The sequence below is a fragment of the Hylobates moloch genome, unplaced genomic scaffold, assembly GCF_009828535.3.
Source record: "Hylobates moloch isolate HMO894 unplaced genomic scaffold, HMol_V3 SCAFFOLD_6, whole genome shotgun sequence".
NCBI classification, from domain to species: domain Eukaryota; kingdom Metazoa; phylum Chordata; class Mammalia; order Primates; family Hylobatidae; genus Hylobates; species Hylobates moloch.
In genome coordinates this window covers 6,662,154-6,677,367 of record NW_026652281.1, presented here as the reverse complement: position 1 = coordinate 6,677,367, position 15,214 = coordinate 6,662,154, and the positions used below count along the sequence as shown (strand labels likewise).

General features: G+C 42.8%; 1 protein-coding gene across 2 annotated transcripts in view; it reads left to right on the top strand.

Annotated features, from left to right (window-relative positions):
- The window catches only part of CDH13 (cadherin 13), a 1,184,027-nt gene that overhangs the window by 877,227 nt on the left and 291,586 nt on the right, over positions 1-15,214 (top strand). For both annotated transcript variants that reach the window (XM_032156331.2, XM_032156329.2), the window contains one exon: positions 7,590-7,768. In XM_032156331.2, the coding sequence (XP_032012222.1) occupies positions 7,590-7,768 (179 nt within the window). The remainder of the gene's footprint in view (positions 1-7,589; positions 7,769-15,214) is intronic.

Genomic DNA, 15,214 nt, shown 5'->3' with positions numbered 1-15,214 from the left:
CCTGTAATCCCAGCACTTTGGGAGGCCAAGATGGGTGGATCACGAGTTCAGGAGATCGAGACCATCTTCGCTAACATGGTGAAACCCCGTCTCTACTAAAAATACCAAAAAAATAGCCAGGCGTAGTGGCGGATGCCTGTAGTCCCAGCTACTCAGGAGGCTGAGGCAGGAGAATGGCATGAAGCCGGGAGGCAGAGCTTGCAGTGAGCCGAGATTGCGCCACTGCACTCCAGCCTGGTTGACTGAGTGAGACTCCGTCTCCAACAAAACAAAAAACAAAAAAAACTTACATTTCTCCATTATTTAGCATCATCCTGGCATTGGACTTTATATAGACTAATTTGTGCATTCTCAAAGGGGGTAATATTACTTCTAAGGGAGAGAAAATTGGTGATTAGGAGAGAGGGGTTTATCACATTAGATGCATTAGATATTACACTGGTTTGTGCCCTGCAAGGGGCCATAGCACATAAATAGATATATGGTATTCTATAGAATTAACATTTTGTGAGGGCGTGAGAGGGTGTCAAGTAGAAAAAATGTCTAAAAATGTTGTTGGGGGAAGGTGTTAATGGAAATACAAGAGATTAGGCCAAGGTGGGCAGATCACTTGACTCCAGGGGCTCAAGACCAGCCCAGGCAACATGGCAAAACACCATCTCTACAAAAATTAGCCAGGCATAGTGATGTGCACCTATAGTCCCGGCTAATTAGGAGGCTGAGATGGCAGGATCACTTGAGCCTTGGAGGTCAAGGCTGCAGTGAGCTGTGATCACACCACTGCGCTCCAACCTGGGTGACAGGGGAGCTCCTTTCTCAAACAACAGCAAAAAAAGTTGGAGCTTAACTGCCCAGAGAAGCCCAGCAGGTGAGGCCAGCGTTCAAAACTAGACAGCCCAGGTCCTCATCCAGGCCACTGGCTTGGTTCTGCTTTGGTTTTGCACACCAAGGTCTCTTTCTTTGCTGTTGAGGACTGTTAGGAGAGAACTGGCTCATGTCCACTTGCTTGGTCAGGAAGCAATTTTAGATTGGTCTGTTTGGAGCGGTGAGTTGAGTGAATGGTTGTAGGCTGTGTCCCAGGCACTAAAGTCACATTTGCAATAATTCTCACATTGGCAGTCTGCTGCTCATGACCAAGAGACGTGTCTACATCTGAAAGCAAAACTTGGCCTGCAGAGTGACCACCTCATTCTGGTTTGCCCAGGACTGTCCTGGAATCCCCTCAGCCCTGGGAGAACTATCTGGCTCTCATTTCGAACCAGGAGGCCCAAAACCCCTTCAAACTGAAGAATCTTCATTGGAAATTTAGTTTCCAATGAGAATCATTCCAACTAGATATACCCCAAAATGCTAGAATTTAAAATAGCAGCTTCTACATCTGTCTCACCTGGCTAAGCACCGTAAACTGCTGCTGGTCTAAGGCTTGTCTTCTGATACAGGGGCAAACACACAAGTAATGTTCTGCAGTGCAGGATCCATGACCACATTCTCCTTTTGAAGCACAACTATTAGATCATTCGGTCACAGAAACCATCGTTTGAGTGGAATTAGAACTCACTGCCTCCTCTCTTGATTTTGATGCTTGACAATGATGTGCCATTTTGTCACATCAAAGCGGTTCACCTGGTGACATCTGCCATGTCTACTCATTTTTGCTTTAATATCACACTTCTCCCTGGAAAGCACACAGTTGCCCTAACGGTGCTATCAGAAATCCAGTGCTGAATATAGATCTGAATGTCTATGTCTGAATACATGATTCACTTATAAGAATAGCATTTTGTCAAAAATGAGCCTGACACTTTTTAATCAGGCAAAGTAAATGTTTAGGGATGGAGTCAAAGAAATGTTAAGAACAGAATAATTTTGTCACTGTCTTTTAGAGCATCCCCATCCTTGTGGCTGGCCAAAAACCCCCTGTCACTCTAAGATCTGCGCTCTCCTTTTTCAAGGGCTTGGCCGTGCTTGAAGTCACAGGAAAGCAAAACTTCAAAGCTTGCTTTTAAGGTCAAGAAACCAGGCGGCACTTGCTTTAATCAGAGTGCGGCGGTCAAGAGGAAGGGGCTACCTGGCCACAAGGAAGCGATCACGCTTGTTCATCAGCCTGTCAGGCTGGCAGCCGTGTCCTTCAACAAAAGAAAAAAATGATGGCCCAACTTAAGACTTTCAACCAGCAACCTGGGATGTTTTATTCCCCCTTTGGAGGAGCTGCTGCTAGTTCATCTGGCTCAGGGAGTGACAGGGTGATTATAATTTATTTTGACACTCAGGAGAGTATTGTGATGGGGGAAAAGACAGAAATGTACTGTGTGGAAGCCCCAATGCGTGTCTATCAGATAATTATCCTTTCTCTGCTGTCTGGAAACACAAGCCCGGATGGGAAGCTGTCTGGGCTGGTGAAAACAAAGAGGTGGACATGGAGTCCGGTGTGTGGGACTGCGTAGGAGGAGAGGCACAGGCATCACCCACAGGCAATTGGAGCAGGTGCACTGATGCCCACCTGCTGCATGTCAGCCCTGGGCATAGCATTGGTGTGTGACCCAGGAATCCCATTCCAGCAAGAACCTCCAAGGCACATTGAACAGGGAGCTCAGAGGCAGTTGTGAAAAATCTCCAGGCAAGTTGCTCAGTTGTTCATTCTTCTTTGAAGACAAGGTACTGGTGGCTCTGGTCAGTGTGGAATGAGGCAACACTACAGTGAATGGCAAGAAGGCAATTCAACTCAAAGAACACTGATGAGGACCTACTGCATGTCAGATACTGGGCTTACAAAATGAACAAAACAGTCTATACCCTCCAAGAGCTCACATCTAGGTCCATGTGGCCCATCACAAAAAGATAGACAGTTCTGAAATAAAGAGGTTCCATCAACAGCAAAGTTTGGTGAGTGCCGCAGAGTCCACCCTGTCTTGGAGATTGATGCTGTAAGCGTGCTTAATAAAGGCACTGAAAAGTCCTCCTGGGAAACCCTGCTTTGTGGTGTTTGTCACATATTTCCCAAATCTGTTTCCCTACTGAATCTATGGAGCCAGAGTTCCTCGGAACCAATTTAGGGAATGCTGGTTTAGGAAGTTTATCCAGCCTTTGCAGAACACAGAAGTAAGGAAACCATGATCCAGCCTCCAGGGGAGGTACTGGCGAGAGCCAAGCATTGCACTCAGCAGATAGGTTGCGGTTCAGAGTAAAGCCTGGTCTTAGAGGCTGACTGGAGGATCACGTGGAGACATGGTGTAGACTACAGAATGTGTGTGTGCACGTGTGTGTGTGTTGAGGGTTGTCGTGATATCCACAGTAGAAACCCAGATCTGCACACTACGACCATGGGCAGGGTGGAAGGGAGAAGGGGCCGGGTGAGAGAGAGGGCTGTCCTGCCACCCTTTGTCCCACATTCTTCGGACAACTTAATCTTAGTCTCCTGTATTTGAGGCCTTTGCCTGCACTGCCATAATTGGCTCAGAACCCAGGACGGAGTTTGATTATACAAGGCTTCTTCTCTGAACACTAATGTACTAGGCACGGTACCAAGTTCTTGAAATAGGTCATCCCATGAAATCCTCACAGCAACCAAAGGGGAATGTTCAAAACGGGGAAACTGAGGCTCAGAGAGAGATGAATAATGTGGCCATGGTCACACAGCTTGTAAAGATTAGAACCCAGATATGTCATGTCACCTCAGAGTCGTTGTCTTCAATGCTGCAAACCTATTTACATGACTTAGGCACAATGCAGTTGCCACGGAGGTGCGATTTGCTCCAAAGTAAATCCAGTGATGCATTCGTGTCTGGGTTAAGACAAACACGGGGCTTAAGACCGAGTTCACTTGTTCCCTAACAATCCATTAAAATAAAAACCACTTTCTGGGTATGCTTGGGAATATTCCAGGATAATTTTGTGTTACACTGTGTTATCAAATCTGTAAACAAAAAGATATCTTCAGTGAATTTCCTGGTGAAAATTAAAGACTCATCAACCTGAGAGGTCTTTTTTTTTTCTTCCTCTAATCATTTTAATGCATATGTCAGTTGCAAACCATGATGACTTCATTTTTATATCCTCTATGACTTCAATTAAAGGCAGATTAAATAGGGCACAAATCCAATCAATCAAGCATTCATTAGACATTAACTAAGTGCAAGGCCCTGGGCCAAGTGTACTTAACTGGAGACTGGTGTGGAATTGATGGGGTTAAGGCCTCCCTCTATGTCTTTGGCCACACGGAGCTCCCTACAGCATGTCCCTGGGTAAGATGGCAGGCCTGAAATCTGCCTCTCATTTCTGATGGGGATATCCTCAAGTTTGCCTACATCAGGAATGTTAATGTGTCACATTTCGCATCAGTTTCCATAGACTGTGAGGGGCTGCCTAGACCACTGTTTGATAACACTGATTCTGTAGCATGGTCAGTGGGAGACAGAGTCATGTTGTTCCTGCTTTCTTCCAGAGGCAAGGGGGCTACATGGGCCAAGAGTGTTCTTTTCTGGCGCTGAATCTTGATGCTTTCCCTGAGGCCATCTCACAGGGCAAAGAAACAAGGTGGATAGGAAGTGCACCTTGAAGCATGTGGCTGGATGGCACCATTGGTGAAAATAACTGAGACTGCTTAACAAATCAATCCATCCTTGAGGGTGGCCTGATCTTCCTTGTTTATCTGATCCATCAGGCCTAATGGCTGATAATCTGATTCCAGTGGTGAGGGAAAAAGAAACTGGCTTTGATGATTAGAGAAGCATTGCTATGGAAGGGAAAGGAATTCTGGGTGGTGGTAAAACCAGATGAATTCTATCTTTCCTTTAGGCTTCAGTGTTTTCTTTGTATGACTATTCCTGCTGCTTTGATGAATATACATCTGCGGCTTTGATCTCTTCCAGTTAGGTCACACTTTGTGAGTCCGGACAGATTTAAAATCAGAAGACGGGGCCTTATATTTGTAGAAGAGTATATTGGGATAAAAAGTTATGGTTAGGCAGGATGCCCTAATCCAAATGTGATAGCAATACAATTGCTGTCATCAATCATCAAAACCAGCAGGCATGTTTTTATTGGTACTTATAGTTATGCTCTTTGTAAATTAAATTTTAATTGCCAAAGCAATACATTCACCTCGTAAAAATAAACAAAATGTTTTAGATGAGGCCATCATCTTTCCCAAAGACCATGCCAAATCCCAATCCCCTCTCTTCTTCTCCAGATTTAACCACCATCACCAGAGAGAAGTTCTCCTTATAGACCTCATTCTATGCACTTATAAACTGTACCTGTAAAACATGTGAATAAAGTATTGTGGCATGTTCTGTGTTTAAGCAAGTTCACAAAAATGATATCAACTTACCCTGTAGGTAACGAAAGTTAAAATATGCCACATTTCACATCAGTTTCCATATACTTCAAGTGGCTGCCTAGACCACTGTTTGAGAACGCTGATTCCATGACGAGGTCAATGGGAAGCAGAACCATGTTGTTTCTGCTGCCATCCAAAGGCAAGGGGGCTGCATGGGCCAAGAGGAAGTCAGTGTGGCTGTGGTGATTCCTCAGAGATCTAGAACTAGAAATACCATCTGAGCAATCCCATTACTGGGTATATACCCAAAGGATTATAAATCATGCTGCTATAAAGACACACGCACACGTATGTTTATTGTGGCGCTATTCACAATAGCAAAGACTTGGAACCAACCCAAATGTCCAACAATGATAGACTGGATTAAGAAAATGTGGCTCATATATACCATGGAATACTATGCAGCCATAAAAAAGGATGAGTTCATGTCCTTTGTAGGGACATGGATGAAGCTGGAAACCATCATTCTCAGCAAACTATAGCAAGGACAAAAAACCAAACACCGCATGTTCTCACTCATAGGTGGGAATTGAACAATGAGAACACATGGACATAGGAAGGGGAACATCACACACTGGGGCTTGTTTTGGGGTCGGGGGATAGGGGAGGGATAGCATTTGGAGATATACCTAATGTTAAATGACGAGTTACTGGGTTCAGCACACCAACATGGCACATGTATACATATGTAACTAACCTGCACGTTGTGTACATGTTCCCTAAAACTTAAAGTATAATAATAAAAAACAAAAAGAATGTTCCATTCTGGTGCTGAACCCTGAACATTCCTCAACCTGACATTTTTACTAAATAATATATCTTGAAGAGTTTCCCACGTTAGAATCCATTAGATCTACAATCTTTTTAAGCTGCTGCAAAATATCTCAGTGTGAGAATACTATCATTTTAGCAATTCCCCTGTTGATGAACAGCTAGGCTGTTTCCAAATTTTTCACCTTGACAAATAATTCGGCTAGAAATTTCTTGCACAGATCCCTTGTGGACATGTGCAGTTATTTCTGAAAGTAGATGCCAAAGAGGTGAAGGCATTGTTTTTACTCTTTTCTGCCCAATGGTCCTTTACAATGGATGTACCAGTTTCCCTTTATATCAGCTGCATGTGAGGAAGACCCATTATCTGACACCCTTATCAGTCATTGATGTAATCAAACACTCCACATGCTTGTTATAGAATCAGGTCCTATTTGTGTGACTCTTCTTGTTTGTGAGTGAACCCAACCGTGTTACCCTCATTTTATATTGGAAGTCCCTAAAATAACATGGCTGCTACATAGTAGGTACACATTAGTCTTTGCTCTCGTTCCCTTTAACTGGAATGTCTTTTTGCTTTGAGGTCCCTTCTACTTGTTCCTTCCTACTCTCTTCTTACATGTCCGCATCAGACATCTTTGTGCAAACCCCAGACTAGATGAGGTTGTTCATCTCTGTATTCATAATGCCCTCTCTCAATGTGCCTGATAAGTCTTATTGTTTGTTATATGTTTATCTCTTCTACTAATTTCTGAGCTCCTGCACACCCAGGAACATGCCTCTTTGTACTCCTGTTTCCCCAACACCCAGCCCAGGCACATGGAGTTGGCATTCAATAAGAGCTTTAAAAACGAAGGCCGTAGCTAGGTGTAATCTTGTAATCCCAGCACCCTTGGAGGCCGAGGCAGGTGGATCACCTGAGGTCAGGAGTTCAAGACAAGCCTGGCCAAAATGGTTAAACCCCATTTATACCAAAAATACAAAAATTAACTGGGCGTGGTGACACAAAACTGTAATCCCAGCTACTTAGGAGGCTGAGGCAGGAGAATCACTGGAACCTGGGAGGCAGAGGTTGCAGTGAGCCAAGATCACACCACTGCACTCTGGTTTGGGTGACAGAGAGAGACTCTGTCTCAAAAAAAGAAAAAAAAAATTAATGTCCCTGTCACAAAGCCCAATCCACAGTGGAATGAAAGCCCCTGAAAATAAACAGTGTATCACCAGAGGGAAAAATTAAGCAGTCACTCTGCTGAACAGCAAAGATGTTTTTTTCTTTATTTCAGGTCTTTTCACAGAATGGAACAGAGAGGAAAGGAGGAAGAAAAGCTGAAATATAGCAAAGCTTGGGAAATACTTTTCTTTTTTAATTTGGAAAGTGATTGGCACATTGCTACATTGCTGTTGCCCAGGTGGGGAAGGGGCTCTGGCCGTTGCTGACCCATTGAAAACCATTCCCTGCCTTTCTTTCTTGCCCCGGTAGGGACCACAGTGATGCGGATGACAGCCTTTGATGCAGATGACCCAGCCACCGATAATGCCCTCCTGCGGTATAATATCCGTCAGCAGACGCCTGACAAGCCGTCTCCCAACATGTTCTACATCGATCCTGAGAAAGGAGACATTGTCACTGTTGTGTCACCTGCGCTGCTGGACAGAGAGGTGAGCTGAAAAGAATACACCTTCTTTTTCACGAGAATAGAATGTGGCTTTCATGCAAGGGATGATGTGCGGCTCCGGTCAATGGTTTTTTTTAATACTATAAAGGCAGAAATGAGGTGTTTACCATGTTTTGGTGGGGAAAATCTATAAAGGGAAATGGGATATTATGTGACCCAAGAAAACTCGTGCTCTAAAAGGCTAAAGCGCCTGGAACTGTTTGTATTCACTCAACCTGATGTCTATTTCCTCAAAAGCCACTTATTCTCTAGGCCCTGGTGATTCTAGACTCTGCCTCTAGCCCCTGCTTTAATGCTAAAAGGGAGAGGGAAGGACGAGGGAAGGAGGGGAAGAGAGGAGAGGTGGCTTCATCCAAGATCACAGAGGCTGTCCTTGTTGCACTGTCAAATGGCCATGACTCCTTTCTCCAACCCTTTGCTGCAGGCGTCCTGCATTCCCCCTGCATTCCCCCTTGAACCCCTCTCTTCCTCCATCTCTGTTCTCATCCCTTTAGGCTTTCTCCGTGAAATCTCCCCCATCCCCTGGGTCACATGTCACAAACAGATGACCCCTGGACCAGTCAGTCCACATGCCTGCTCTTTCGGGTTGCCCACAGTGTTTTACAGCTTTTAGAATTAGTTGTCATATCAAAATACTTAGATTTCACATTTCTGTTTTAAAAATGCCAATTTCCAGTTTTTGTGGAAATCAGAAATCCTGGAGACATCAGGTCCGCTTTCCACATGTGCGTCATCGGTGGTGTGAGGTGTGATGCTGTCCCCTTCAGACGGGACAGGTGCTCCCACCTTGATTACGTTTCCACCTGCGTGGGCCCCTCTGGCCCTGCCCTTTCCTGAGTTTGTGGTCCACCCTGCAGCTGACCATAAGCTACTTTAAGTAGAAGACCCTCGCAGCTCTCCAAACACAGCATCCTTAAACCAACTCGTGGATTCCTACCCATCCTTCATTCTCCATCCACCCTACACCTGCTCCCATTCTGGAATTCCCTGCTCGTGACATCATCCCACGGGCGTGGGGCCCTGGAGTTGTCCTTGACCTTCTGTAAGAACCATCTGCTCCACGTAACTGCTGGGCTTCTCTCAGGGGCTCTGTGCATTTCCCAGTCAGTGTTTTTGATGAAATAAATGCATGGTTCGGTATGTTGTTTCCTCTGCTTTCTCCTCTCTTATGTGCTATAGTTTCTCAAGAGATGCTAGATTACGTCAGCCCCCTCTAAGAAGCTGTCCTCATCCACCTGATTCTTCCACAGTCTTGTTCTTCCTCCCATCTCTGACTACTCTTGCCTGTAGCCATCATATAGCAGTTGGCATGTGCTAATTAGGTTGTCATTCATTTCTGAAGAAGATTCTCTTTCTCCTGGTCTAGACCTGAATTGTCCAATACAGTAACCACTAGTCACATGGAGTTATTGCAATTTTAAAGTATATTAATTGAAATCAAGCTGTAAAAATCAGCTTCACAGTCACATGAGCCACATCTCAAGTGCTCAGCAGTCATATGTGGTTGGTGGCTATTGTTCTAGACATTGCAGGCCTAGAACACTTCCATCACCCCAGGAGGTTCTACTGGGCAACAATGGCCTTGACTGTACGTATCTTGACACCAGAGACTGTGATCATATGCATGTTTGTATTTCTACTGCCTAGCATGGTTGAAGTACTTCTAAAAATCTTAATTATATGTTTGTTGGCATAGAGGGAAAAAAAAGGAAAAAGAGATGGAAAGAAAACTAAGATCTTACATAAGCGGTGAGAAACAGAATCTAGAAATAGGTAATTATTGAAAGGGAGAGAGAGAGAAATTTGCATTGAAACTCTGATTGTCCTTTGGAAAATGTAATTGTTTCTAGTTAAAGAATAGGGAAGTAGAAAAAGTAATGAGTCCGTTACATTTATTTCATCTCCCGTTCTCTTTCCAATCCTCCCTATTATTTTATTTTATTTTATTTTATTTTATTTTATTTTATTTTATTTTATTTTATTTTATTTTATTTTATTTTATTTTATTTTATTTTATTTTATTTTATTTTATGAGACAGAGTCTTGCTCTGTCACCCAGGCTGGAGTGCAGTGGCACAATCTCAGCTCAATGCAACCTCCACTTCCCAGGTTGAAGCACTTCTCCTGTCTCAGCCTCCCGAGTAGCTGCGACTACAGGTGCCTGCCACTACACCTGGCTAATTTTTATATTTTTAGTAGAGATGGGATTTCACCACATTGGTCAAGCTGGTCCCAAACTCCTGACCTTAGGTTTTCTGCCCACCTCGGCCACCCAGTGTGCTGGGATTACAGGGCTAAGCCACCACGCCCGGCCAACGCTCCCTATTTTTATGACTGACATATTTTCTTCTTTTGGAGGCCAGTGATGACTTCCCAAGGCTCTCTATTCCCCACCCAGCACGTGTGTGCAGGTGCACACACACGCACACACATGCCAGCTTTCCTATAATCCTTAATGGTCCCAAAGCTTCTCACAAGATCCTTTCACAGGGAAAAGATGAAGCATGGTGATTTCTCCGTTTCAGCCTCTCTTTGTTCTGGGAGAAAATATTTTATAAGTCTCTATTTATAAATCAAAGTGATAATGTAGTAAATTATCCCATTTTTAAAGTTTATTTTAGGGGACAAATGTGTTTCCAGCTCATGATCTTTTCATTTGGGCTTTCATTAAGTTGTAATAAGTACGTAATTATGGAAGTTGAATTAAGCATTTCTAGTCACAAAACATCAACAGCCCCCCAAAAAAGATCAACTCAATTTATCCGAAATTAGAAAATCAATGAAAATGAATAAAGAGTGTCACTCTTCTGTGAGGGTTTCCAGAGTTCATTGCTGATCCAGGCAACATCAGTGCAATCGAAAGAAAGAAATGTCCCTAAATTTAGGCAAGCCTTGGCTATTTCCTTGTGCTGTGATAAGCTTCACTTCAGCATGTTTGCTGAGGAGGTGGAACGTGACTCCAGGTTCTTGTCTTTGAGGGTAAAAAATTTGCACATCAGATGTCCAGTGGAGTTTCCCAGAGTTTGCAATGTTTTCCTTTCACTGAGACTTGGCACTTTTTGTAGGATTCACATGGATGTGATACTTTCTTCAGTAGGTTTGTGGGATTTTATTATTATTATTATTTCTGAAGACCTTCTGAGAAGGCCTGTCTTAGGTGTGGTTTTAAAGTCTACTTCTCAACCAGCTGGGCAGAAAAAACATTTAATACAGAGTTTTGCAGCCTTCATTTAAGAAAGTATCCCGTTTGGGACCCTGTGGACTTTGAGATGATTCAAGTTGATTTTAAGGTTTGTTACCTTGTCTCCTGTCGTCACTCACAGTATCTCAAATTGCGTGTTGGAACAATGAATATAGTGAGGGCAGTTCTGTCACAAACTCCTTCAAGAGCAGGAGCTGCAGAAACCACACACACACACACAGAGCTCACCAGCACCTCTGGCTCTCACCTGAATGAGGGACAAAGCAAACGTGTGTTTCCAGGCTTGTTGGGAGTGGATGCCCTGGAATCCCATTGGGTGACACGACCTAAGTTGACAGAATAACAATTTTTCATCTTTATTTTCCATTTAGTCAATTTCCTTTCTTAAGTGCATCTACCAAGGGGGACCCCAGCAGTAGGTGTTTAACCAAGGGAGAGACAGATGATACAAGATGAGTGGGAAGTGGCAGGCACTGGGACTTTTCTTTGAATCTGCCTACCTAATCATCTTCCCTGCCTTTTACAGATTTACTTTGTAACAAGGCTTGTAACTGAGGATAGTCATGTAGGGCAGTGGAGAAATGATCCTTACTATGTTGTCACTTTGTTTGTCCTCCTTTCTTCTTCCCACTCTCCTCCCCTCCCAGGATGTCTCATGTGGAGCCAACTGAGGCAGGTGCACTCATCTAATCTGCTCCTCTCCTGCTCCAAGGATTGGCAGCCACTATTCTTGAGTCTATGGCCGATCTGCCTGCACTCACCATAGTCAATGCTCAAACATGCAATTTGTGGGATGATGTTTGGCTTGCCCATGATCTATTGCCAGCACCTAGCACATGAGAGATGCTCAAAGAAATATTTGTTGAGAGATGAAAGGCGGGAAGGATGTGAGGAAGAGAGCGTGATTCACACTGGCTTGAAAGCAGGTGAAGTGGCCATTTCTTCCCCTTCCATATCTTAAGCTCAGTATTAGCAGATGTCAAGTTTCCCCAGTACATGTGCATTTTCCATTACAAGCTCATCCATTTACTTGTTCGGAAAACCCTACCAGAACGTACGCTTCTGGAAGAAAGGCATCTTGGATTTCTGTTCTATCTCTCTATTCCCATTGCCAAATATAGCACCAGGTAAATAATAGGCACTGGATAAAGATCTGTCAGGTTATGAGGGTGGATGAGTGGATGACCTGTGTTCCTTAAGTTTGTATTATCTCAGAACATTCTGCAGGATCCACATTCTAGCATGGATATATAAACAGAGGAAGTTACTTTATTATAGTTGAAAGTTTAGTCTTACCCTTGTGCAATCATCTGGTAATCTAATTTATTCACTTTATGTTTACCTTCTGCAGGAACTGCTTTAAGAAATAGTGCCTTGGTCCACTGGGTGAATAGGATGGATGGGAGTATCTGTGCCTCTTGCTTAAGTGTTTGGGGAAATGTTTGCAGAAAATAAGAGCCATATATTCTAGTAAATGAAATTGGGTTCATTTGGGGCACTGTTTTATTATTTTCTATAGCCATACTTAGCCCCTCATTTCTGGCATCTGTGTCTATGTTTTTAAACTATGTCTGGCTGCACTACAAAATAAAATCAGATAAAGGTCTCTAATGTTTGATAAATGTTTTATTTAGTTGATCATCTTGGCTACTAGACTGAAATTCATCTGCTGGAATCTGCCAGCTTTCTGAACACAGCCACAGTTTGCAACTACTCAGAGTAGCTAATGGTCAGGGTTTTTTTTTTTTTTCTTTTTTAATCGAAGTAGTTTCCAAAATAGACTCATAAAAAGCAACCTTAACATTTGCATTGAGAAAGCATCATTAGACTTTTTAAGGGGTTTGAGCTGAGTGCTTTTCTGTCTTTGTTTGAATTTGCGTTTACCTTATTATCTATTATCTTCCAGATAATCTAGGGAAAGTGATAGTCTGCCCGTGAAAATGTACATACAATAAAAGATATTAGGGCTGTGAATGTAATTTGTTTTGTATTTTCAGCTGGTAAAGCATTTTCTGAAACTTTATAATGCCCAAATTTTTAGGCCAAATGTAAAAACGGAGAGAATTTCTTTCTTTCTTTCCATGGTAAGTGTTACATAAGGACTGAGTCTTAGATTTATGTGCATTTACTTGCTATGAGATATTCAAGAGTCCTTGAATATGTCAGAGAAGAAAACTGAAGAATGTTAGGGAGAACGTCCTTTGCCATCTAGTCAATGAATTTGGATGTGTAGCTGCAAGCCCAAAGAGAACTATGTATTTGGTCAAAATGACCCATGTTAAAATATTGTCACGTAGCATGCATCTCCAGAAACATACTAAAGAAATCTGTGAAAATGATGATATCAAATCAAGCTGCCAGAAAAGAACAGTGGTAATAAACGATAGCATTTCCTCCAATGCCTTCAATGAAAGATAGAGGTAGTAGTCATATTCTTAGGAAAATAAATGTTTTTAGGCCTTTCTGATTTAATGCTAATACTTTTCTCATTATCATCGTGTTTAAAACATTGGCAGTAATTACACACAATTCAGTCATGCTGTCAGGAATATTATGTTGCTTTGTTTTGGTGGGTGGGACTAGAATTATTCAGCTAGTAGCATCCTGGCCATTTCTTCAAGCTATTTACTCATAAATATTTCTGTTGGGGTAGTTTTCTCCATTTTTTTTTTTATCACTTGCTGCTGTGAAAATTGAGAAGGAAAAGTAGATGTAAATAAATCGCCTTATTATTTTTAAAATAATGCATTATCCTTGCAAATGAAACACAGCTAACCACCTTATGCTAATTGCACTTGCTCCGTTGTTTCAGCAAATAAAGTAGAATGGGACATTCAAAAGGCAGGATGCAAGTCCTGGGGTCTGAAATTTAGTTCCATGAGTGCAGGCCTCCTGCTGATGGCAATGGGGATTGGTGGGGGAGTTAGAGATGGGGAAGGCCAGGGTCTTTATCTTGTGGCCTCATTTGCTTCTCCACTCTGGATAAATTCTACAAGAAGAACTTGATGAGTCTCAGGACTCCACTGGTAACCCTAACCGCTTCCCCAATCCCTGTAAGTGTGACCTATGAATCCATTCAAGCTAAGACCGTGACTAGTCTGTTAGTATGACCTCAATTTAGTCGGAACCTGGCTTCAGAGAAACGGGCCAAGGGCATAGCCTGCCTGTGTTTTTTGTTGAGCTCCTGCACAAGTTTTTGGCTTTTGGTTTGTTTGTCAGATGTGAGACCTCTCTAAACCTCGATTTCCTCTGCCACAATGAGAATAATCAAAATCCCAATCTCATTGGCTTATTGAAGAAATCAAATAAGATGTGCCAAGTATGAGCATGATGCTTATCTATACGCACTCTGTAAATATTAGTTGGTATTAGATGTTTTCATGATTGACAATGAGATTGGAGAAGGAGAAAGAAGTTGGAGTTTCTCCTACAGGAAGTACATTTACACTTTGCCCACACGGCATAGACTGCGGCAAGTTTTTTTAAATTGCGTGAAACACCGAGCTAATCCAGCCCACAAAATTCAGTGATAAAAGCTAGTAAATAAGTATTGAGCACCACAAATGTCTGCCGAACTCATGGGGCTGGATATCAGGATGCAAAGATTAAGCTGCCTGCATTGGAGGTAAAGCAGATATGTCAACAGCACACACATACAAAGATGTGCTGTTCAAACCAAACCTTGATGGATGAGTGGACACCTGGAGTGCAGAAACAGAAGGAAGGGCATCGTGGGGAAAGGAATGGCATGGACAAAGCTATGGCATATTCACATGCTACTTAAAGACTCCAGAGTTGAGGCTTTGGTGTAGAGAGATACCAGAAAAGGGCAGGGAGTTGGAACAAGATTGCAAAGGGCTTCTAATGTCATTCAAAGGATTATAGCTATATCCTACTTTAAATCGTAAACCACCATTATTTAAACATTAAACACAGCTCTGTTAAACACAGCATTTGCAGAGCTGTGACTTGGACAGAAAACTAGTTAAGCTAAAGGAGAGATCATCAGTGGCAAAGTTCAGGCTTTTTGGAGACAGGTTGAGACTGACAAGTTGATTCTCAAGATTTCTAGCCTGATGGAGAGAAGAGATGAGGAGCTACCACTTGAATCTAAATTCTGAGCTTGTTAAATAGATTAATGAATCTCAGTCCATAGGTATTTTCTTTCTTCTGTTCTTGGGCTTCTTAAAGTATCAGACAATCAGTAGTTACTGGGCACATGTTGAA